We start from the raw sequence: 26566 nt of genomic DNA on the forward strand, positions 1-26566 counted from the left end.
CCTTTCACAATACATGACCAGATGTAGTTAGCATTTATTATCATCTTGTTAGCATGTACAGAACTATTTATCTGAGAGGTTATTTCTAGTCCATCAATATCCATTCTCTTTAGATTATTGGTCAGAAGTTGACAATCCTGGCTAATGTCACGGAGCGTGATAGCATATTGTCACACAACTTTCTATTCTCATGCCTAGAATCAATTAGTATAGGGTTTCAAAAATAACAACAACAAAAATGTCAGAAGATCCTTAACACTAATGTGATCAGTTATAGTTGCTTAGATCACTAGAGTGCTTGATCAGTAATGCAAGAATTTTGTTGCTTAGATCACTTGAGTGCCTGATCAGTAATGCAAGCATTTTGTTGCTTAGATCACTTGAGTGCCTGATCAGTAATGCAAGCATTTTGTTGCTTAGATCAATGTGTGCCTGTCTGATCTGGCAATAGTTGGGTAAGACAGGTATTTGTTGCTTTGATCACTTGAGTGCCTAATCTAGCAATCACTGGGTAAGCCAAGCATTTTGTTGCTGAGATCACTATGTGCCTGCCTGCTCTGGCAATAGCTGGGTAAGAACCGCATTTAGATGCTGAGATCACTATGTGCCTGTCTGAACTGGCAATAGCTTGGTAAGACCAGCATTTTGATGCTGAGATCACTATGTGCCTGTCTGATCTGGCATTTAATTAATTTAGCTGGGTAAGACCAGCATTCATTGCTTAGACCACTGAGTGCCTGATTTGTAAGACAATCATTTTGTTGCTGAAATCACTACTTGTCTGGTCTGGCAATAGCTGGGTAAAACAAGCATTTGTTGATTAGATCATTGAATACTGGATCTGGCAAAAGCCGGGTAAGACCAGCATTTGTTGCTTAGATCACTGAGCGCCTGGTCTGACAATAGCTGGGTTTTGTGGCTGAGATCACTACATGTCTGATCTGGCAAAAGCCGGGTAAGACCAGCATTTGTTGCTTAGATCACTGAGCGCCTGGTCTGACAATAGCTGGGTTTTGTGGCTGAGATCACTACATGTCTGATCTGGCAAAAGCCGGGTAAGACCAGCATTTGTTGCTTAGATCACTGAGCGCCTGGTCTGACAATAGCTGGGTTTTGTGGCTGAGATCACTACATGTCTGATCTGGCAAAAGCCGGGTAAGACCAGCATTTGTTGCTTAGATCACTGAGCGCCTGGTCTGACAATAGCTGGATTTTGTGGCTGAGATCACTACATGTCTGATCTGGCAAAAGCCGGGTAAGACCAGCATTTGTTGCTGAGATAACTGAGCGCATGGTCTGACAAAAGCTGGGTTTTGTGGCTGAGATCACTACATGTCTGATCTGGCAAAAGCCGGGTAAGACCAGCATTTGTTGCTTAGATCACTGAGCGCCTGGTCTGACAATAGCTGGGTTTTGTGGCTGAGATCACTACATGTCTGATCTGGCAAAAGCCGGGTAAGACCAGCATTTGTTGCTGAGATAACTGAGCGCATGGTCTGACAATAGCTGGATTTTGTGGCTGAGATCACTACATGTCTGATCTGGCAATCGCTGGATATGACAAGCATTTTGTTTACTTGCGATATAAGGGTGGTAATGGAACCAGACTACTTCCTATATAAGTCAAGCTCTTAATTTTCTCATGTAAAGGAAGTCTATTCCTGACAAAATTTATGACTTGTTTATCACAGCATATTTGATGATTAAGCTCTTCATTTAGAGTAGTTAATGATCTGTTGTAAAGCTTTATATTAATATATGATTGATTTATGAGCTTTTGATAATTAGCCATACAAGCTGTCTGATCATGGTCTACACTATTTGCCATTCATTGAGTAGTTATTTTGAAAACTTCCTTAAAGGTAATGAGTGGTTTTGTTAAAGACATGTGGCTTGGATAGAGTTAATGAAGAGAGTTTGTAGAATAAAACAATGAATAATGTAAATTCAATAGTGTAAGAAAAAATGAGCTTTTGACAATCTAGATTCACTCGTGTAAGAATAAATAAGCTTCTGATACTGTAGATGATTTGTGAATGTAAGAATAAATGAGCTTTTACTCATGTAGATGATATGTGAATGTAAGAATAAATGAGCTTTTGCTCATGCAGATGATTTGTGAGTGTAAGAATAAATGAGCTTTTTTTGTAGATAACTATGGCCCTGGTTGGTATTGCGTTTGGACCACCTTAGGGGTCAAGTTCAAGGTCACCATTACTAAAATAAAAAAATGATTTACTATGACAATTATGACAATAACTAGAATAAGGAATGAGATCTTGTAATCAAACTTGGTGTATAGCAAGCTGATATGAACACTCTGTATTGCATTTGGGCCCCCTAGTCAAGATCAAGGTCATCGTTACTAAAAATGGAAAAAGGTTTTCCAGGCAATAACTAGAGTTAGGAATGAGGTATTGTAATCAAACTTGGTGTATTATTATACTGTATAGCAAGCTTATATGGAAACCCCAGTTGGTATTGCAATTAATTGAAATAATCCTTTGTACACATTTGATACTTCATTTATTTTAGGTTAAGTTCAAATTTTTCTTCAGATCACTTGTTTTTCAAAAGTCAAAATGGCTTAGCTCTAGTTTGTTTTGCTATAAATGAATGGCCGATATAATAGTTAACACATAACAATATCTGATGATAGGTAATCCCTAGAAATTCTAGTAAATCCCTAGTTTTCGTAAAATGGAAATAAATGTCTATGCTCATTTGCAAAATTATTGATCCCTTAGCAAGTTCACCCACTGAATTTATAAAAGTATAACCTAATGTCAGATCATCCACTTGTAAAATTATAAGCATGTTAATAATAGACCCATATAAAAATTTGAGCTCCAAGTAGAAATATCTCTGTACATAGGGACATTGCAAGTCATCCAATAGAATTCCAATAGAATAGTTCCTGATATTTGATCCCACGGAAATCTCTTTAGTAATTATCTATGCCTTAGTGATAACCTTTTTCAGTGTTGTATAATTTAAATAGGAGTTTTTTTCATTAACGATTCATTGAAATATGACCTTGATAAATGATTTATAGATTCAAACCTCTTGATAAATGATACTTTCAAATTTGACATTTAAGAAATGAACCCTTTCATAAAACTCTTCCTGGAGAAATCATCCCGTTAACCCACCTTCACCTGAATTTTGTGTTGATAACTTTTTCTTTGGATTACATATATAACAATTCTTTGGAAGTTAAAGTGATTCCAGTATAAAAAATACGAAAATACGAATGGCGGCATGGCCGAGTGGTTAAGACGTCGGACAAGTAATCTTAGGATTGCTGGCTGTGTGGGTTCTAACCCCGTCAGTGGCAAGATGTTGTTTTTGTGTGGGTTCTAACCCCGTCAGTGGCATGCTGTTGTTTCTGTGTGGGTTTTAACCCCGTCAGTGGCATGCTGTTGTTTCTGTGTGGGTTTTAACCCCGTCAGTGGCATGCTGTTGTTTCTGTGTGGGTTCTAACCCCGTCAGTGGCATGCTGTTGTTTCTGTGTGGGTTCTAACCCCGTCAGTGGCATGCTGTTGTTTCTGTGTGGGTTCTAACCCCGTCAGTGGCATGCTGTTGTTTCTGTGTGGGTTCTAACCCCGTCAGTGGCATGCTGTTGTTTCTGTGTGGGTTCTAACCCCGTCAGTGGCATGCTGTTGTTTCTGTGTGGGTTCTAACCCCGTCAGTGGCATGCTGTTGTTTCTGTGTGGGTTCTAACCCCGTCAGTGGCATGCTGTTGTTTCTGTGTGGGTTCTAACCCCGTCAGTGGCATGCTGTTGTTTCTGTGTTGGTTCTAACCCCGTCAGTGGCATGCTGTTGTTTCTGTGTGGGTTCTAACCCCGTCAGTGGCATGCTGTTGTTTCTGTGTGGGTAACCCCGTCAGTGGCATGCTGTTGTTTCTGTGTGGGTTCTAACCCTGTCAGTGGCATGCTGTTGTTTCTGTGTGCAAGAAACTTTACATGCATTGCTAAGTACTGGTTGGTTCCAGGAACGGATTCGAGGTTTCATTTTAAGCTTATAAATAGCTTTTAACACAATCAAACTAAAATAAATTGGTATAAACTTAATTAAAGATACCTAACTGGGTTATTATCATTAATGACCCTGGTCAGACGTCATGAAAATACACGCTTAGTCTGTTTCCACTTGTGTTGAAATCATCAAAATCATGAAATCATGTTTGGTTTGAGCAGGCATAGAATTAAATTTTCACATCTTGATGTAGAATGATCAATTCTTCGAAATTGGATCTTTGCTATTTGACCTAATCGCAGCTGAAAAATAAATTTACAAGTTCATACATTTGTTATTGATTACCCACGGTATATATTTCGTACATATATATTCCTTAAATTGTGTACATTGTGGGTAAGCAATGATACACACATACTTATTTTTGTAATTTTATTCAAATTTACAGCAGTCAGAACATGACATGATTTTAAATATGATTTCAGATAACAGTTACAACAATAGGTTATGGTGATACAGTTCCTCAGACGTGGATGGGGAGAATTGTTGCCTCATGTTTCTCAGTGTTTGCAATATCATTCTTTGCTCTTCCAGCTGTAAGTACACCATGTATATCTTTTATCCTCATTTTATCCATCAGTATGTGCCCTCCTTTCATGTCCAAGTGATTCGTGTAATTTTTAGCTCACCTGTCACAAAGTGACAGGGTGAGCTTTTGTGATCGCTTTTCGTCCGGCGTCCGGCCGTCCGTCCGTCCGTCGTCCGTCCGTCGTCCGTCGTCCGTCCGTAAACTTTTGCTTTAAATGACATCTCCTCATAAACCACTGAGCCAATTTCATCCAAACTTCACAGGAATGTTCCTTTGGTGGTCACCTTTAAAAATTGTTCAAAGAATTTAATTCCATGCAGAACTCTGGTTGCCATGGCAACCGAAAGAAAAATCTTTAAATATCTTCTTTTAAACAACCCTAAGAGCTAGAGCTTAGATATTTGGCATGAAACATCTTCTAATGAGTGTCTACCAAGTTTGTTCAAATAAAAGCCTTGGGGTCAAAAATTGGCCCCGCCCCCGGGGGGTCATTGATTTTCCCTATATGCATATAGTAAAAACTTAAAAGATCTTCTTTTAAAGAACTGTAAGAGCTAGAGCTAAGATTTTTGGCATGGAACATCTTCTAGTGAGTGTCTACCAAGTTTGTTCAAATAAAAGCCCTGGGGTCAAAATTGGCCCCGCCCCGGGGGGGTCATTGATTTTCCCTATATGCATATAGTAAAACACTTAAAAAATCTTCTTTAAAGAACTGTAAGAGCTAGAGCTTAGATATTTGGCATGAAACATCTTCTAGTGAATGTCTACCAAGTTTGTTCAAATAAAAGCCCTGGGGTCAAAATTGGCCCCGCCCCAGGGGGTCATTGATTTTCCCTATATGCATAAAGTAAAAACTTAAAAAATCTTCTTTTAAAGAACCAAAGAGCTAGAGCTTAGATATTTGGCATAAAACATCTTCTAGTGAATGTCTACCAAGTTTTGTTCAAATAAAAGCCTGGGGTCAAAAATTGGCCCCGCCCCAGGGGGTCATTGATTTTCCCTATATGCATATAGTAAAAACTTAAAAAATCTTCTTTTAAAGAACTGTAAGAGCTAAAGCTTATATATTTGGCATGAAACATCTTCTAGTGAATGTCTACCAAGTTTGTTCAAATAAAACCCCTGGGGTCCAAATTGGCCCCTCCCCAGGGGTCATTGATTTTCCTTATATGCATATAGTAAAAACTTATAAAATCTTCTTTTAAAGAACCCAAAGAGCTAGAGCTAAGATATTTAGCATGAGACATGTTCTAATGGGTGTCTACCAAGTATGTTCAAATAAAAGCCCTGGGGTCAAAAACTGGCCCCGCCCCGGGGGTCATTGATTTTCCTTATATACATAGCAAAAACTTAAAAATCTTCTTTGAAAAAACCCAAATAACTAGAGTTTAGATATTAAGCATGAAACATCTTTAAGTAAATATCTACAAAGTTTGTTCAAATAAAAGCCCAGGGGTCAAAACTGGCCCTGCCAGAGGGGTGTCATTGTTTTTTACTCTATGTGTATAGTAAAAACTTAAAAAATCTTCTTTTAAAAAACCCAATGAGCTAGAACTTAGATGTTTTGCATGAAACATCTTCTTATGGGTGTCTACCAAGTCTGTTCAAATAAACAAATAAAAGCCCTTGGGTAAAAATTGGGCCGGGGGGGGGGGGGCTATATACAGGTGAGCGACCTCAGGGCCATCATGGCCCTCTTGTTTTGTGATTCATGCTTCCAAGGGGTCACCCTTATTTCCAGATTTTTATGATCCCTCTGTCACGTTGTCTGTCCATAAACTGACAAAGCAGTGGTATGTTGGGCATTCAAGTTCTTATGGGCAATTTTTTTGTTCCTTTTTATATGGCGGAAAAAATTCTGCATAATTATAATTTTATACATTTCGTCGTTCTGTCTGTTAGCTGTTTTCATGTCCGGACTTTATTTTTTTTAAACAGGTGAAAGGAAAGTTTTATGAATCAATAACATGTAGATAGGGTAAAAAATGGTTCCACATTGGAAGTTATATAATATCATAAGGATAATTAAGATAAAACATTTTTCATTTGGGTCTCTACCCTTATTGAAAGATAACTCAAACAAATTTACATTCAGGCATATTGCTCTTGTTAAAAGTTAGTCTGTCTGTATAGTGCCTAGTCATACTGCATGATGTTCAGGCTAACCTGGTTTTATACTGGTTGCTAAGGCTAATCTTTTTAGGTCACTTGAGCTTGCTCAGGGTGAGCTTTTAGGATTGTTGAATGTGATCCGTCCACATTTGTTCATAAACACTCTATCAGTGTTTCTGCGTTTTTGCCTCAATCATCAAACTTTGCCAGGTACTTGTCTAGGTAATTGCTTGGATGAGTTCAAACACAGGTCATCTCGGATGAAAACGTAGGGCACAGGAGCTAAAAATAGAAATATCTTGTTAACACTCTAGTGGCAACTGTTTTGATCAAAATATCCTGGAAGTTGGTCTGAAAGTTTGTTTTGATGATTTCTAGGTCAACTTTGAATATAGGTCACCTGGGGTTAAAAAATAGGCCACACTGCCTAAATATGGAAAAATCTTGTTAACACTCTAGTGGTCACATTTTTGACTCAATTGTCCTCAAACCTGGTCAGGATGCTTTCTAGGTAATTGCTCAGATGAGTTTGTACATGGGTCATCTCTAATGAAAAACAAAGTCACAGGAGCTAAAAATAGAAAAATCTTGTTCACATGCTTGTGGCTACTGTTTTGATCCAAATATCCTGGAAATTGGTCTGAAAGTTTGCTTTGATGATTTCTAGGTCAAGTTCGAATATTGGTCACCTGGGGTTAAAAACTAGGTCACACTGCCCAAACAGTCTAGAGGTCACATTTTTGACTCAACTATCATGAAACTTGGTCAGGATGCTTGTCTAGGTAATTGCATGGATGAGTTTGATGGGTCAGGTGAGATCTAGGGCCATTTTATCCCTCTTGTTTTGGTTACAGCAGGTTAAAGGTCAAAGATCATCTCCTGACTACATAATTATGATATAAAGGAACTCAAAGGTCAAAATTCCTTGTTCTAATGTTTATAACCTTGTAGGCTCAGGCAAGTTTTGATGCTTTGAAGTGATTTGTTAAAAGGATATTTTTTTGACTGCCATAAATGGCTGATATAAGTATGGTTTTGACTCTTAAACTCCTCCAGGAATTTAATGTATCCATGCCGTTGATTTGCGGTGTGGCCGAATGGTTTACAAGTCAGACTGGGTTCAAACCCTGTCAGCGGCAAGGCGTTGTTTCCACGAGCAAGACACTTTACACTCATTGCTTAGTACTGGTTGGTTCCAGGAACAGATTTTAGAGTGTTTTAATAAGCTTCAGTAATAACTGATCAACCCATGCAGCCAGTGTAGACCAAGATAAGCAAGCACATTGTTGCTGTTTAGTAATGGTCTGCACTAGCTGTTTTCAACTTCTCCCCATAAATAATGAATAGTTTTGTTGAGATTGACAGATGGACAAGTTTAATTAAGGTATTTAGCATGGTAAGTATTAAAGGTAGCAAGGGGTTACTTAGTGCTAATTATGAGATTATATGATAAATTTACATGTATATAATAGATTAATTCTATAGCATAGAAACTGTCAGGCCAAAGTTTTGAAAAGAATGAGGCTTTAATGTTGTCAATGACTACTGTATTATTCATGCAATAAAATTTCTTGCATACCTGTATGTTTTAATGTGCGTCTGACAATTAACAGTTCTAAGGCCTTAATTACTCGCCATTTATTCGCTAAAATCAATTAAATGATTGCGTAACTTCTCATTTCCATCGTAAAACAAACTAACAAACTGTATAGATCTTCATTTTAATTAGAATATCAAACATATTGTTATTACACATATTTACATGAGATGTTGGGTAAAATAATTAAACTCTTAAACAAATAAAAAAACAACTTAATATTTGATTAGAAAATCTATCTGTCTGCGCATCAGTTAAAATGATAATAGTTTACAGAACAATGTGTTGCAAATGTCTTCCTGAAATGTTAACAGATAAGAAATATTGCGGAAAATCTTGATTTTTTTCTTAATATTTGACAACATGCAGTAATTTTAGGAATAATAATCAAGTTCATGGTTATTCAAAAATGAATCTTTTAAAAGGAGACATGGTTGCATAATGTAGGGTGGGCAAATAATACTCATGTAGAATGATGGGTTGACATATTATTAGTGTATGAAAATATGATGATCAGTATATTAAGGTGGGGCTAATATAGGAGGGGCCAATGTCATGTACACAAGTACAAAAATAGCCAATGTGGTGTATGTAGGAGGGGCCAATACAGTTTAATGAGGAAGGGTCAAGGTCATGTTCATAATTACAGGAATAGCCAATGTGGTGTATATAGGAGGGTCCAATATATTGTAAAAGTTAGTAGGGGCCAATATGTTGTATAAAAGAAGGGCCAATGTGCTGTATAAAGGAGGGGCAAATATTGTGCTTTAGTGATGGCTCATTGTAGTGCATAAACGACGGGCTAATGTGGTGTATAAAAAGGGAGTTAATGTAAGAATGCTATAGAGGGATATAACTAGCAATGCCTTTATTTTTAGTCCATTAGTAACATTATGAGCTAATAATAATGGGATCATTTATTCAGGTCCAATGGCCCTCACCTAACAATACCAATCGTCTTTTGGATAAGACATAAAAAACTAAGGTCCCATGTATTTTCTTGTGTTCTACACTGGGCACGTAAAAGAATTGGGGTTGCCTCTGGAGTGGGGAAGCTGCTGTTTCATGTCCTAAAGAAAAACAACTAACTCGCTGGCGGTGTTGATTTATGGGAAACCACACTAACCAGAAAATAAATCAGAATTATAAAGAAGATGAAATATTTTAAGTACGAGTATATTAACACTTCAATCTCATTAAAATCATATCCTAACTGTGGCTCCACTAAGCTTCGATCGTAACGAAGAGAATAGGAGCGAAAGCTATGATCTGATTTAAATGAGATTGATTAAAACTTCTGTTTGCAAAAATCTGAACAATTTAAATTCAAAGTAGAACTTATATTTTGTTATAGGATCTTGAAAATTTATTAATCCATGCAGACTTTATCAATAATGGACGTATTGGTTAAATTCACATATAGAAATATTATCCTAGAATTTTACTTAATTGAATTGCCAAGCAGTATGAACAATACCCCTGTGTGGGATGATCACATTAATAGCTTATACAACATAGTTCCTGAATTATATGTACATAGTTTTTATATAGCGCTCATGTTCTTTTTTTTACAAGTCCTTTATACAGCATTGAATGGATGGAAAATTTAATATATCAAATTTTTTTACTTTATATAATGAGATCATATTGTATCATATTGATACGAGATCATGTGGGAATTACGTTAGTGACATCTCAATCTTATTAATTAAGTTAACATTGATGGAACCGTATTTCATAGCCCGAGTTTTTATGAATCGTGTCAACCTTGGCGACCCTTCTCTATGTATTTCCCACCAATTCATTACGTAGTTTTGAATGGGTGAATTGGGATTGTGTTGAATGGGAGCGATTGTCTTCAACAGGTTTCTATGGAATCTGGTTAGCGCCATTTTAAATGCTTTGAATTGTTGTTGGAGGTTAACAAATGACATTTGAAGCAGAATATGACAATATGAGATTACAAGATGAGAATGCATGACAATGAGGCGTATTGCATAACGATGCAATTATAACAATTGAAATGAATAGTGTAAGGTATGCACACATTTCCCCCCCCCCCCCCTCCATAAAAAAAATGCATCATTAGACATTTTTGCCCCCCCCCCCCCCCTTCCACTTCCTACATGGCAATATGATGGCACCCACTCCAATACACATTTAAAACTTGTTTAATTGAAGCAACGCTTGGTAAATGTCTTGTACACAGAAATTAGTGTTGTCCTTGCCCAGGGATTTTTTTTTTGTTCTAAAAGAGCATTGGTTGTAATCGTAGGTAGTTACCAGGGAGGCATTTACAAGGAATATTGCTATTTTCAGACAAATAAAGTACATTGTAGTCATTTAAAGCTCTAAAATTTATTTCTTGACACTTCTTGGAAGCCTTTTCATTTGCAGCAACATGTTTTTAGTGACAACTCGATACATTAACAAAAACTTTATACAAATCACCATTAAGATTGCATCTGTCATGTCATAATGTATTACATATGGATTGAAAAGTTCCGATTTGTTTCATATTGTATACGTTTCTCTTCAGGGAATCCTCGGTTCTGGATTTGCCTTAAAAGTTCAACAGAAGCAGAGACAGAAACATTTTAATCGTCAGATTCCGACGGCAGCATCGCTCATACAGGTATCAATAATTTTGTTCCTGACCTTGCTATATTTGTGTTATGGATCTGCCCTGCTTTGAATTTGGATCAGTCCATTAGTAATGTGAGGGAATTTGATTTTTAAAGTTTTGTTTTTATCAATAAAGAATGTTATTTGTCTAAATGAATGCTACGGCATGGCCGAGTGGTCAACAAGTTGAAAAAGTAATGTAATGACTGCTAGTCCAACGGGTTCAAACACTGTCGGGGGCAAGTTATTGTAATCTTGAGCACTCATTGCTCAGTATCATAGGATTTGTAACTCGGCTCCCTGATTTGATCCCAGGACTAGGTGACATTTCTTGGTGACAATAGATCTTTGACATACTAACTAATGCTCATTTTTCTCTCACTGCTGATTCAGAAAATCATGTTTGGTTAGTAGTTGATCACTTATGGGCAATTGTTAATTACTGGCCAGTTATCCATTAAAGCTGGTATGGTGAACCAGCTGCGAAATTACTGGTCAGCTGTACAGGAAAGCCTGTTAAGAAGTCAAACAAGTGCGAGATATGATCCAAATTGTGTTAAAATTGGTGTTTACAAATTTATCTCCCAAAGGATGTTGCTTAGCAGAGGTTTTTTCTGTATAAGTTATTGATGCATTATCTAATGTATTAGACATTGTTTATGCGCATCTTTCTTGTTTTGTTTCTTTAAGAAATGAAGCGTAGTGATTTATCATGCATTTCTCCAAATTGCTTAACAGCATAATGAGTTCATGTTATGTATTTTCTTCAGAAATTTGTTGACTTTTTTGGGAGTTTTTTTTTCCGCTAAGATTTAGGCTTAAGGGACAATAATTATTTTCAAGGTATTTTAGAATTCTTTAAAAAATAAATAAAGTGAAAAGAACATGTGATTTAGTAAAGTCTGTTTTGTGATTGGTAGAATTGTAATTTTTTTATGCTTGTGATTGTTTATGTATGAATTTTAAGTCACAGCAACACTGTTAAGGTCATACCTTGACTTTACAGCTTTACTGGTAGAGGAAGACCTCTGAGCTGGCACCACTTCAAGCATTATTTCAGGTATGAACGCCTGAGTAGAATCACTGACTCTTCCGTAAGCTAGCTAGATAGGTTCCTCATATGAACAAAATGCAAAGTCCTTGACAGGATTCAAACCAACAGTTTTAAGCGGCAAGCAATATGAAGTTTGCGACCTTAACCACTGGACCATGTAGCCCCTTATGCTTCTGTTAATGTTGTTTTTCTAGCTGACTTATAAAGTTAATTATCTGTTAAAATAGCAAAAAGCTTAAGCTTTCCTGAATTGGATTTTAAAGATATGATATGTATTAAATGGCTTGATTAGTCTAGTGGAGAAAATGTCTGCCTCTTAAGCCAGGGACGCTGGGTTCAAGCACAGTACTGAGATTACAAGCATGTTGCTTTGTATGGCACTACTGTTGCAGAAACCAGACTTAAGAGTTGTTAAAATTAAACTCTAAAACTTTCATGAAAATATGTGCTAAGAATAAAGTCATTTAGCCTAATGCAACAAAGCGAATGACTTACCTACACAGAATTCTTGTGTGTATAGAACTAAAAAAAGTAGTAGCCAATTTTTTCTCTCGTATTGTTCTTGTGAACAAAAATAGCAAAGCTAATGTTTTAGAGTGCTTTCACTTCTAAGTACAGAGTGCAGTGTTTGTCTGGAAAGCTATTTAAAAGGCTTATTTCATTTTCTGTCTTGTTTTGTCTGATATATTACATTATTTTGATGAAAGAAATTCCATTTTCTGACGAGCCATAGTTCACTCAATAAATCAACTGAAGAGAGATTTTACACTCCTGTGGGCGGATAATTCTGTCATCTAAATGTATGTCATTAAAAAAATTAGACAATCAGGTTACTTCTACAAGAGATTTCTTTTTTCATGTTTCTAGATGTTGATATTAAATCACCTAAATTTTTTTTTGTTGTTGGTTCTTTTATACAACTTTGCCGATACAAACCGTAGTGTGCACGTGACTCAAAATTTTTACAAAAAATTATCTTATTGTCTTATTTTCCTTTCATTTTTTTAAAAACATAAATCAAATCTCCTCGCAACATTTTGATAATCAGCTGCGTGATTATTTTCATACATGAAGTAAAAAAAATTTTTGGGAGGTATAATTTTATAAAAAAATTGATTTTTTAATTTTGACCCGCAGGAAATAATTTTCATGAAAAGTTAAGTAATACCACTGAACATAAGCAGTAGAAAAACGTATCATATGAAATGCAAAGTATGGTTGTTCTATTTCGGATCTGGCTACGATCTTTTTCATATCTTCCCATTTTTTCTCCATTGTGGCAGGAAAAAAAGCATTTATCGAAACCATATCTGTAATAACGTTTGTTGTGTACCTCATTTACTATGATTATATTGAAGAAGTTGGTAATAATAGCAAATTGAATGGCTTAACCATGACTGGAGCAAAACCATGTTGAGTTTTTTTTATAAGAAAAATAAACAAAAAATTAATCCCTTGATGTGATTGAAAGATATTTTTTGTATTAAAGGCTTGGGTGAAATGGACATACACTGTAATTCATATATGAAATAATGAAAAAATATATATCATATCCACTCGAAACTATTGAATTGAAATGATGTGAGATAGAAATGACTTGAGGATTGACTGCAAAACTGAAGTAATTTGTATTAAGTATACAAGGACTTAAAACCGTTTTGCAATCAGCCCTCGAGTTGTATCTGTTTCATACAGATTTCGCCCCTTAAATGCCTGTGTTCTTGATTGTTTTCAAGGCGCTGCTATAATCTATTGTATCAAAGGGTATCAAGAAATACTCATGGGCCATCTATTATTGGCAGAGTATTTTGTTTTCTATTTTGTAAGTATGTAATAGAAAGAGCATCGAAAAACGAGGCTTTCTGATTTGTACGAGGGGAAATAGCCCTCGAGTATAAATCAAATTGCTGAGTGTTTTGATGTTCTTTCTTTTTTGTATCATATGCAGAAAAATAAAAACATGTTCCCTGTTGTTACAATATGAAATCCCAAAAGAAAGTAAGCAATGTACGAGCATCTGAATATGACTTTTCTATCGTTATTCCTTTCCCTGTCTTCACAATAAGTAAACCCCTAAAAAAATATAGCCAATCAACAAGCATACTCCATATTTATCCCCAACAGACAGTGTGGTAACTTTAAAGTGCCATGATTATAACCTATACTGTGTTGGTGCGTTGTAAAACCCAATCAAATCAAATCTAACCAGTTAATTAACGCACTGTGATTGTATGGGTATACAATATAACTCTGACATGTTTTCAATATGATATGATACAATGTATTTTGTTTAATTTTTTGATGCATGTGATATCAAAGTATCTAAATTGAGAGAATGTTATATGGAAATTTCTGATACAATGGGTAACTATGTTTTTTTGTCTGATTTTCTTGAATTATTAATATGCATTAAATAACAGAGATACTTTTTTGGCAAAGCTATATATCTGCAGATATGATTGGAATGTTATGAAAACAACATGATATTACAGTTTTTGAATTTATGTCAATATAATAAATTTTCAGTTTTAGCTTTATGTCTTTTTACATTGTACTTTTCATTTTCAGAGTATATGGCGTTGCCATGCCGCCGACCCTAAGTTTAAATCGGAAGCAACGTGGAGGATTCACTATCATCCTTATCATCATCATCATCATAATCATCACTATCCACACATGTTCAGCTCAAACCCTGGCTCAAACAACGCGCTGAGTCGCATGGCGAGAAGAGCCAGTCTTCTCACTCGTAGATTCTCATCGCAGAAATTACATAATCCAGATACTCCAAATATTGTACAGAATTGCTCAGGTGACTAAATTAATCACAGGCTATAGTGAATATTTAATTCAGATTTTTGAGTTTTATTATGTCTCCATTACTTACAGGGAAGATGGCATATAGATTTGCCATTGTCTGTCCGTCCGTCTCACTGTAATGCTGTTCTTCTTTTAGCTGACTGTCCATAGACTAACAGTGGAATGTACGGGCATCCATGTCATGTGGACACATTTTTAGTACATAGCTGATTTTGCAACTAAGTTCATCTTTTGAAATTTTTTATATTCAGTGAACACGGTTGTGAACCTTTGTGTCCATAGACATTTAATACTAAATTTGGAACTAATTGACCCACATGGCTATTTTTTGAATTCCTACTTTTGGTTAAATGATCACATGTAAAGAAACTATCTGTAGCCTTAAACTACCATATCTGTGGAGGATAGAAATGCTTGTCAAGTTTATGTTCCAAAGGAAGTCAATGGCACAACAATGAGCTTAAAAATAGCTTCTTCCACCAACAGTGTCAAATTTCATTTAAAGACTTTAAACTACATAATTAATAGAAAGAGCATCGAAACATGAAGCTCTCCGAGTTGTATGTAGCACCCAAGTATCAATCAGATTGCTGAGTGTTTTGATGTTCTTTCTCTTTTCTATCATAGTCAAATATAAAAACATGTTCCCTGTTGTCACAATATGAAACCCCTGAAAAAAGTAACCAATGAACGTGCATCTGAATACAATATTTCTATCGCTTTCCCTTTCTCTGCCCTCACAATAAGTAAACCCCAGCAAAAATGAGCCAATCAATGGGCATGCTTTGGACTACGGGTAACTTTCAACAGGAAGGTCCCCAAACTATGATACAATTATAATTATAGCATTTATGCAGTTGTTACTTAAACTAAAAGTCAATGACTTATATTTGTATTTTTCACTTCTTGCAGATGTAAATAGTCAGTATCAACATCCAGTACAGGACACATCTATAGATGATGATTTTGGTTATCACATGGTCTCTAGACCTGAACAGTAAGATATCTTATACACTTTTGTAATGTATTTCAAAACATCTACCATTGTATCTTCTTTCTTTAAACTATTAAAGGGACTCCACTGAAGATTTTTGATATGATGGGACTTGAAATATTTTTCCAAGATTTATATACAGTTTGATATAGGTCTGGAGCATTGATAGCTTGTATGCAAATTTAAAGATAATTCTGTCATACCTGATCTCCTGAAGAATCATTTATATGGTTCAAAATGGTAAAGCATCTCAATTAATGCTTTTCACTCCAATCAGGTTAAGAATCTCACACAAAAATAGATATTCAATTGTATTCTGTGTATATTTTAATATTTTTTTCAGATTTTTGGAATTTTTAGTGTTTCACTTTATCTATGTAAAAATTTCATAGTTCATGATTTAAGGCTTCTTTCTTTTAACTGAGTGGAGCTTCTTTAATACAGATGATATTGATTGAGTGTAGTTTAAAACTTAATTTATTGAACAAGTCGAAGAAACTCATATCATGCGAGCATGGTATTGTTCAAGTCAATGAGTTCAATAAAGTTAGTATTGAACCTACACGAATATGATATTCTACCTATCACATATTCAAAATAAGAGAATGCGATACAGTTTAAAAGAGTCATTTTTCATCGACGCACCTATAGTGTAATGCTAACATGAGTGCGCTTAAATAACACTATGTTTGTATATAATGCAAATGACGTCACGTCAAAGTATTATTACACCAGTGTTATATCGTTTTTATAAATGGCTTTATTACATGACACTCTTGTACCATAGGCTATGTGATAAAATATCGTATTAGTACGATTTGATTATACTAGTTAACACTTGAGAAGGACCTAAAAATATAAAGTGATATGGCTTCATTGGGTATTGATATAACTTCACTCTCACATATTTTCATACCATCACATTAATTAAGCCATTCCCTTCTCAAGAATTATGTACATCCCGCTAAATTTCTTAAATGGACTTGTCCATTTTTCAATCTGTACAAAACCATTTGTCACTTTAAGGGAAAATTTCATCAAAATTTTTGAAATATTCTCAACATAACATAATACATAATATTAAGTAAGTAAGAACGTAAATATTTTATTATGGTGACATTTGTTTGTTTGTTTGTTTGGGTTTTACGTCACACCGACACGGTATAGGTCATTTGGCGACGTTTCCAGCTTTACTGGTGGAGGAAGACCTCAGATGCCCGTCCGTGCATTATTTCAGGCACGAACGGGCATCTGAGTAGAACCACCGACGTTCCGTAAGCTAGCTGGAAAGCTTCCTCACATGAAAAATCCAAAGTCCCTGTCGGGATTCGAACCCACAGTGGTGAGGGGCAAGTGGTTTGAAGTCAACGACCTTATGCTGACATGTGTTTGACAATTTACAAATAACTAAATAAATAATTTAACATTACACCAATAAGCCACCTTAAACATATATACATTAATAATATTCACATGGAATTATTATTATACGTATATACATCATCAATATTGCTGTATAAATAATCGTGTATGATACATAACAATGTACATATCTACATTGACTTGAATTTACATTAAAATTTGAATCTTAAGATGTTCGGGAAATAAATGTAAGTCATTTCAATAGAAAAAATATTTTATAGTCTTTTGTTTGTGGCAGAAAGTGAAAAATGTTATTCTATACTCATGTTTACAAACTGTAACCATGGAAAATTCATGGCATTTTGAAAGTTTATGATGTTAAAACATCACACCTAGTTTCTGTAATGTTGATTTATTTTTATGTTGCTATGCCCACAAACTTTCATTATTTCTCAGTTTCTACACCAAAACTGCCACTTGGACCTCCTACCAAGTGTGAAAGCATTGATTTTCATATTTGTTTATATGGTTCTTCATATTTCATCTATATTGTTACAGATATACATGTATATTTTTATCTCTTTTTGCTGAATTAACAAAATAGTAACTTGTAGAATTTCTGCATACAGATATTAGATTTTATTTTGGTATAGGTACAGTCAAACGTCTATTAAGAGGACCGTGCAAGGGAAACATCAAAAATGGTCGCTTAGTGAAATGGTCTTTTAAGACAAAGCATGATAAAAAAGTCAAAATTTATACATGACATCTTTCTTTTTTGGCAGGAATGTTTTTCAATTCATTTATATAAATGTTTAATAATTAGAATGCTCCGATAATTTAAATAAAATAGATGCTAAAATTAAAAATTAACTTTCTGATATATATTGACAAAAACATACGTGTTTGACATTTTTCCAGAATTTTTAAACTTCTCTGTTGCTTCTCCTTGTCTCCAACACGAAAACCCTAATAAGTGTAATTATACCCCCGCACAACAAAGTTGTAAGGGGGGTATACTGGAATCAGCTTGTCCGTCCGTCCGGCCGTCCGGCCGTCCGTCGGTTTTTTCATGTCCGCCCAATAACTTAAGATTCCTTTGACCCTTAGTCTTCATATTTGGCATGGAGGTTAGTCATGATTAGTAGATGACCCCTATTGATTTTGAGGTCAAAGGTCAAGGTCACAGGGGCCTTGACTTCAAAAAGCTTGTCCGCCCAATAACTTAAGATTCCTTTGACCTACAGTCGTCATATTTGGCATGGAGGTTAGTCATGATTAGTAGATGACCCCTATTGATTTTGAGGTCACCAGGTCAAAGGTCAAGGTCACAGGGGCCTTGACTTCAAAAAGCTTGTCCGCCCAATAACTTAAGATTCCTTTGACCTACAGTCGTCATATTTGGCATGGAGGTGAGTCATGATAAGTAGATGACCCCTATTGATTTTGAGGTCACCAGGTCAAAGGTCAAGGTCACAGGGACTTTGACTTCAAAAAGTTTGTCCGTCCAATAACTTAAGATTCCTATGACCCACAGTCGTCATATTTGGAATGGAGGTTAGTCATGATTAGTAGATGACCCCTTTTGATTTTGAGGTCACTGGATCAAAGGTCAAGGTCATAGGGACTTTGACTTCAAAAAGTTTGTCCACCCATTAACTTAAGATTCCTTTGACCCACAGTCTTCATATTTGGCATGGATGTTGATCATGACTATAAGGTGACCCCTATTGATTTTGAGGTCACTGGGTCAAAGTTCAAGGTCACAGGGACCTTGACAAAAAAAGCTTTTCTTCTCAATTGCTAAAGAATGTCCTGTCTGCAATGTATTGATTTTGACATTTTCACATTTGAAGCATGTAGAATACATAACTTAGCAATGCACTGGCTTAGTAACCTCAGATTTGGCAGGGAGGTTGTCCTTGCGCTCTAAATGGCCACTGTTGATTCTGACAAAGTGGTATGCGGGGGTATTCACGCCAAGATAGTGGCAGTTCTAGTGTTTTCTGTTGTGCATTTTTTATTTGAAATCAACAAACTACATATTATTGTTACGATTAATTTAATTGCTGATCAAGTTTAAGGTCAAGGTTAATTCAATGCAGTAAATATCAACAGTGAAGCGTATACACCGTCTCAGTAGAGGCGGTGGGTTGCTTGTTCTAACGATATTATTTGATATATTATACACGTCGCGCGTATATTTAACTTCATTTGCATACGCTAAAAACAGTTTGGGAAATAAGAGTTTTTCACACATTTATATATTGTGTTTTGATTGTTGACACTTATGACATCACAAAGCCACACTCTGAAAAAACAGGAACACTTGACAGGTAAAAGTGGTCGTTTAATGAAAAGATTGATCTCAATTTGGTGACTAATTATTGGTCGCTGGTCGCATTGAGGAAAAGTCGCTTAATACATTAAAGATATAGAGAGAAAATGATCGGGTGAATTTAAAGTGGTCGCATAAGACAAAAGTCGCTTAATACGCGTGGTCGCATGGGCAAGTTAGACTGTAACTATTGCAGTACCATCCCTAATATGTACTTTCTCTTTTTTTGTGACTTATCGATTCAGGCTCTATACTGTTTATAGCGTAATTTTTGGATTTTGTTATTGAAATTCCTTTAAATTGTAATGTACTCTTCCAAGTTCAAAGAAACGCAATCTATTACTAAAATTCAGAAGGTTCATAAAGGTTAACTTTTGATCCTGAATTCCCTAAAATTAACAATGAACAAAATTCAAAAACATGCATCCGCCTAATGGCTAAGGGATTGCGTGATTGTCAGAGGCGACTTAAATAAATGGGTTCGAATTACTAGAGTCTATGTTATAATCTCTAAGCTGCAGCAGATGAGATGGTTTTGATCCCTGGTGTTGCTTTAAGTTTGTAACACTCTAGGTAAGCCAATATCATCTTTCCTGTCTAAACTGTGTTAGTTCTACGGGAAACCAAACAAATCAAAACCAACAAAAACATGCATGATGAGCTCATATCGTATCACTGGTTGGGAAATAGTGAACAAAGGCTTAAACTGTCGACTTTGAAGGTTTTTCACTCAACACTATCGTAGGTCGGTGAAATTAATTAACATGATAGTACAGTGTTGCATTAAACTCCTATTTTATACATTATTTACTTGAAAATTTTGAACACGGCATTTAGAATATGAATTATTAATAAAAGTAGTCCCTCTGTCTGGAGATAAAAATCACAGTACTCAAGTTCTCAAATTGGATATTGTAAACAGAGACGAATACCAATATTTGTTGAAAATGGTTTTATAAATAAGTTATAAGTAACAGGTTGTATTCATTGTTTGGAACTATTTCGCTTGGCTGACTTTATGAATGTTTTAACTTTTATTGATTATCTCTGTTCTTTGAATGTTAGCAACAATTAGAACTTGCCTTTACCAACAGTTACATAGGATTGGGTCACGTTGTAAATCATTGCAGTCTGATACATAACACTGAGGAATGAACTCCAAACTAAATTTTCTGTTCGGATACTGCAGCAAAACTCAAAATCAGTTTTTGGAGAGTTGCTATCATAAAATCCTGCCCTTTTCTCGGTAACACTGGTTAATACGAGGGGAAGTGAACCATGACGTAGACCTATGTTTTAGGTACTGTGTGTAACATCAGATATCAAAGCCGCCCTGGTCTTATAATTTCTTTCCAGCAAGCAATTTTTTCAGTTCTGGAAACAAATAAAAGTCACAGGGGGCGAGGTCTGGGCTATAAGGAGGGTGAGACAACAATTGCCATTTGTAAGAGTTGATAACCTCCACTGTAGCTGCGGCGGTATGGGAGGGGGCGTTATCGTGAAGAAGGAGGACATTTTTCTGTGCTAACCTGGGACGCATTTGCTTCAGCTTTTCTCTGAGATTTTTCAGAATTACTTCAGAATAGTACTTGGCGGTGACAGTTTGACCTTTTGGCATGAAATGAGTAAGTATCATTCCTCGTGAATCCCAAAAGGCAACAAGCATGACTTTGCCAGCCGAAGGAGACAGCTTAAACTTTTTAGGAGGTGGGGAACCAGCTCGTTTCCACTGCTTTGACTGAGCTTTTGTCTCAGGTTCGGAATAATGAACCCACATCTCATCTCCAGTGATAATGCGGTTCAAAAACTTATCTCCTTCACGATTAAAACGACTTAAATGTTCTTTTGCATTGGTTACTCTGGTTGCCTTTTGATCTGCGGACAGCTGTCTAGGCACCCACCTGGCACTTACCTTGCTCATGCCTAGGTGTTCGTGTAAAATCTTGTGTGCCGATGCCTTACCGATGCTAAACTTGTTGGCTACCTCCTCCAAAGTTACTTGACGATTTTTGTTGACAAAAGCTTTAACATTTGCTACCATTGTTGGGGTCACCGCCTCAGGTGGCCGCCCAGTCCTAGGCCTGTCACAAACACTTGTTCTGCCTTCACGAAACTGAGAAACCCAGTTGTAGAAGGTTGAACGTGATACACATTTATCAGAAAATCTTTTTTTAAGCCTCTGAAAGATGTGGCAGGGCTTTTCACCTTCTGCAACCAGAAACTTTATTACAGAGCGTTGTTCCTCTAACAAAGAGTCCATGATAGACGAAACACCTATCATATATCAGAGGGCAAAATACTGTGTATACACAACTATCATTGAAAATAAACTGACCACGTTATTGGCGAATGAATGTAGTTTTCACCAATATATAATGTGTGTATATAGCTGCACGTGGAAAGAGAGGAGCATGAAAAGTCCGGATATTTTCTGACCGTCCCTCGTACATACATCTTTTAACTCTTACCACAGTAGAAATCTTAGACTTGTCTTTCAGTCTGGGCTAGACCATTTATCCATTTTAGAGACACTTTTAGGGAAATTTCAAATGTCCGATGTTCTATGCCGTCTGATGTTGGTTTACATTGGTCACACAAGTATTATATTCTTGCATTATCAGACAGGATTATCTACCATTTATACAGGTGCTAGAAAACCTGTCTGTCATCCCCAGTGTAAGAAAGTTGCGTGATGTAAATGACCTCATTCCTGCGCGTCTTATATGAATGAATTGCATTCTTAGAATAACATCATTTCACCGTTATGATTGATATGTTATATGCAAGAAAAAGAATCTAACACCGGCTGTCGTAACAGACCTGAATATCTAGCTCTCGGCAGAGCCTTGTTACCACTCGTGCTAGATATTCCAGTCTGTACCGGCAGACAGTGTAAAATCTTTATAAACCATTGCTGCCAGCAGACTGAAGTTTATTGAACAATACAACTATACAGTAATTTTTTCTTGTCTCTTTTTTCAGTCTCACAGAATCTCATAAAGTTATGATACGTGTAATAAGAAAAATAAAATTCTTTGTGGCGAGAAGAAAATTTCAGCAAGCCCGTAAACCATACGATGTACGGGATGTGATAGAACAGTATTCTCAGGGTCATTTGAACATGATGGTTAGAATTAAAGAGCTACAACGAAGGTAAGAAAAAAACAACATATGAGCCGCGCCATGACAAAACCAACATAATGGGTTTGCGACCAGCATGGATCCAGACCAGCCTGTGCATCCGCGCAGTCTGATCAGGATCCATGTTGTTCGCTTACCAACCCTATTACAAGTAGGAAAACTGATAGCGAACAGCATGGATCCTGATCAGACTGGGCAGATGCGCAGGCTGGTCTGGATCCATGCTGGTCTCAAACCCATTTTGTTGGTTTTGTCATGACGCGGCTCATATGACTAAATTATTACATTATAACAACGTGCTGTAAAACCTGTTATAATATAACATTGAACTTAATGAACAAGCATTCTGGCTGCACGAACATGTCCTTACAATAAATTTCCAAAACTTCTTAAATTTTGATATTTCGTGAACTTTTTTATGTGCGAAAATATTCACTTTTACAATATTTTATATGATGCATGAATAATTTACATAAAATTTAAAACCATTGATGCAAGAATAGTGTTAAAATATTGATAATGAATGAAAATCTGTTTGTTTATTATTTTGTAAAGATAACTGAAAAAAAAAAACAACAAATTTATCTTTTTTGCTTTTCAAGGTTAGATCAAACGTTAGGAAAGCCGAGTTACCTAGGTAACATGAAAGACAAAGATAGAATGACACTTTCTTCCAGGGTAGCATCTATAGAACATCAGGTAACAAGATTGTCATTAAATCATCGCACCTTTACCCCTTGTTTAACACCTCCCGGGCCTTTCACTAAGGTTCTCAAAGTCATAATCTAAAAGCTTAAATCTGAGATTTTTCTCAATGCAGAAACTGAGATTGAGATTTTTTCAGTTTGAGAAAGTTTAGTGAAAGCCGGGTCAGGACCTAAACCATAATACTCAGCCTTCCTTCAATGAATATAATTATGGACCCTTTTCCTTGTTTTGATGATCCCTGACTGAGAGAAGTGAGCCCGGGTCGAGTGGTTAAGGTCGTTGACTTCAAATCACATGCCGATCACCACTGCTTGTTCGAATCCTGCAAGGAGCTTTGGAATGTTTCAAGTAAGAAGCTATCATGCTAGCTTATGGAACATTGGTGGTTCTACTCACATGCCTGTTTGTACCTGAAATAAAGGAAGGAGGGGCACCTGAGGTCTTACCCTACAAGTAAAGCTGGAGGATTGTCAAATTACTTTTACTGTGTTGGTTTGACTAAAAACAAACAGAGGCATAGGCCTTTCATTTCTAATCTACCTCGAACATTTTTTTTTCTGAAAAGTTTTATCTGCAGCGTCTGTGACTGAGTGATAATGGTTGCTGTTTTCCAGTCATTTGTTCCCCATTATTTCGGGTTCAAAGTTCACTAGTCACATCATATATTATCATTGAAGAAGCTATCCAGTCTATTGAAGGTTGGATGACCTTTTACCCGGCTACTCGGGTGTGTGCTTGTGCCTAAAAAAGTGAAAAGGTGAGCAATTGAGGTTGTGCTCCATCAGTTAAGCTGAAAAGTCACCATATATATTAACAGTGACTTTTTAAACACATGAAAAGCTCCATCATGGTATATTGTAAAGTTCAAAGCAGTACACTTAATATATTATACTTAGTAATAGTTACATTTTACAGAAACTCAAAATACTGCATCAAAGATATAAAGTTTTGCTCCAAGAGTTTTTTTCGATGGACCATGAAAGTTGCTAGCACCACCATTCTTCCTTCCATCTTTATATATTTGAAATTGTGATAATGATATTTCACTGCCCTTGAACACATTACCAGGGTTATTGGGTCGTGGTCATTATGGCTAAAAATAGATTTACCTATAATTCATGGGAAAGCATCCATTACCAATTTTGAAAAGTACTAAAACAAATCTGTATGCATATGCATATTGTCTCTACAGAATGAACTACCATGTAATAGATGAAATTTAAGAAAAATTTATATTTTGTTTCAGGTATCTAGGTTGGATAAGAAAATGGATCAGACTTTAGTTTTATTAAACATTCTTGTGAAATCTCAGCAACAAAGTGAAAGACCTTTATATGCAAGAAGTTTATCAAGGGAGAGCACTCGTTCTGGAAATAGAGATAATAAAGACAATACAAGACCTCGTAGAACTTCTGAAGGTTTAGACGACAGCGGTAGTTTCGAGTCAAATCAAACTGTTGATCATTCGGAGAAAAGTAAAAAGGCAATAGAAGAAATAATATCTGAAGAGAAAGATGATTCCTAGCAGAGTTGTTTCCCCTGTTAACCTACTATTCCTGGACAATTCTTTGAAAAGTTATCTCCCCTTTTCAGCTTACTTTCCGATGAATGTTCCCTTTTAAAGGGAGTTAAGCCATGGAAATGTTGAGGAGAAAATTGCCAAATTCAGTGCAATTTCATATTTGTGTAACCTGTTGTCTAAACAATTTGTAGGTTATACTTACATGAACTTTTTTTACTCATTTTAATCAGGTTTCATGATAACTGTATTGTGATTTTTTTAAGCACTTGTGTACAGTTTTAGCTCCACTTTTCAAAGAAAAAAATCAGAGGTTTTTACTTCAAATTTGAAATACTTGTTAAGTATAAAGAGCAAATAATTCTGCCAATCAGTTTTAAAGAATTATGCCCCCCCCTTGTTTACTTTTACAATACAATCTAGCATTGAGAAAAGTGCAGCGGCGTGCTCATCATTGAGCTCTTGTTTAAAGATATTTTTTACAAAAGGTTGTTGAATAAAATAAAAATTGGTTTTGAACTATAATAAAATTTCCTTTAATTTAATAAAGGCGTTTTATTTTTTATTCACTGTTGGATTTTTTACAATTTTTATAAAGTGTCAATTTTATTTTTAATTAATGATTGGTATTTAATATATTGACTTGTATTGGATGATTATCATTCAATATCAAAATAAAAATGAGAAGTGTCCAGTGCTTTTGGGGTCATGTGGAAAACATTTGAACCGCGTCACGACAAAACTATCATAGTGCGTTTGCGACCTGCATGGATCCAGACCAGTCTGCTCATCCGCGCAGTCTGATCAGGCTCCATGCTGTTCGCTATCAGTTTCTCTATTTGTAATAGAGTTTGAAATCGAACAGCATGGATCCTGATCAGACTGCACGGATGCGCAGGCTGGTCTGGATCCATGCTGGTCGCAAACCCATTGAGTTGGTTTTGTCATGATGTGGCTCATTTATTAACCCTTATATTTCTAAATATATTTAATGGACTTGTCTGTCTTTCAATTTAGACAAAACCATTCATCATTTTTACTGAAAATTGTAAAATATGTGTACTGACTGAAAAGTGAACAGTGCAGACCATGATCAGATGGCACAAATGTCAACAGATCTTGGTTTGTACTAGTCACTTAGGCAGATTCAGTCACTGCCAATTTGCTAAGTGTAAGTTCGCCTATACAGGCAAACTTTGTTCCCTTGAACTCAGAGGGCCTGTGCAAATGGGGGGGGGGGGTATTCGAGTGAAAACGAAGTTTAACTGTATTTCAAGTTTTACAACAATACTGTTTTGTTAGTAATGATGGTGTTCAATTTATAAAGTTAATGACCTCATTAGGCCAGTATCTTTTCTTTATCCACATTAACCAAAATCACTAGATACAACTCATATAGTTACATGTATATACCGTATATAAATTAATTTTTACAAATCGTTTTAAGGATAAATTTTACTGCAAATTTTATGTAGCAGATTTAGTATTTTATATACATGCATATTTTTATTTATACTTAAGAAATTTTCCTGATAACTTATTAAATACATACCATATTTACCCTGTTAAACATTCCATTTTCTTCATATGAAATTTTATAAAGTGAAACAAAGGATCAATTATTTCGGAGTCTACCAACGTTGTTGTTTTTTTTATAGTTTATTTCGCAAATAAAATAAAAATTTTATACCCTGTTTCAAGATATCAATATATCTAAGGAAACATTTTGTGC

General features: G+C 35.8%; 1 protein-coding gene across 2 annotated transcripts in view; it reads left to right on the forward strand.

Annotated features, from left to right (window-relative positions):
• The window catches only part of LOC132728022 (potassium voltage-gated channel subfamily KQT member 1-like), a 91690-nt gene extending 65726 nt beyond the window's left edge, over positions 1-25964 (forward strand). For both annotated transcript variants that reach the window (XM_060713629.1, XM_060713630.1), the window contains exons 8-14: positions 4464-4574; positions 10816-10911; positions 14524-14764; positions 15685-15769; positions 22449-22619; positions 23210-23306; positions 24562-25964. In XM_060713629.1, coding sequence (XP_060569612.1) covers positions 4464-4574; positions 10816-10911; positions 14524-14764; positions 15685-15769; positions 22449-22619; positions 23210-23306; positions 24562-24840 — 1080 coding nt within the window. In that variant the 3' untranslated portion in view covers positions 24841-25964. The remainder of the gene's footprint in view (positions 1-4463; positions 4575-10815; positions 10912-14523; positions 14765-15684; positions 15770-22448; positions 22620-23209; positions 23307-24561) is intronic.
• Positions 25965-26566: the final 602 nt, after the last annotated feature.

The sequence above is a fragment of the Ruditapes philippinarum genome, unplaced genomic scaffold (assembly GCF_026571515.1).
Source record: "Ruditapes philippinarum isolate M1 unplaced genomic scaffold, ASM2657151v2 ctg74_1_1_1_1, whole genome shotgun sequence".
Lineage (NCBI taxonomy): Eukaryota > Metazoa > Mollusca > Bivalvia > Venerida > Veneridae > Ruditapes > Ruditapes philippinarum.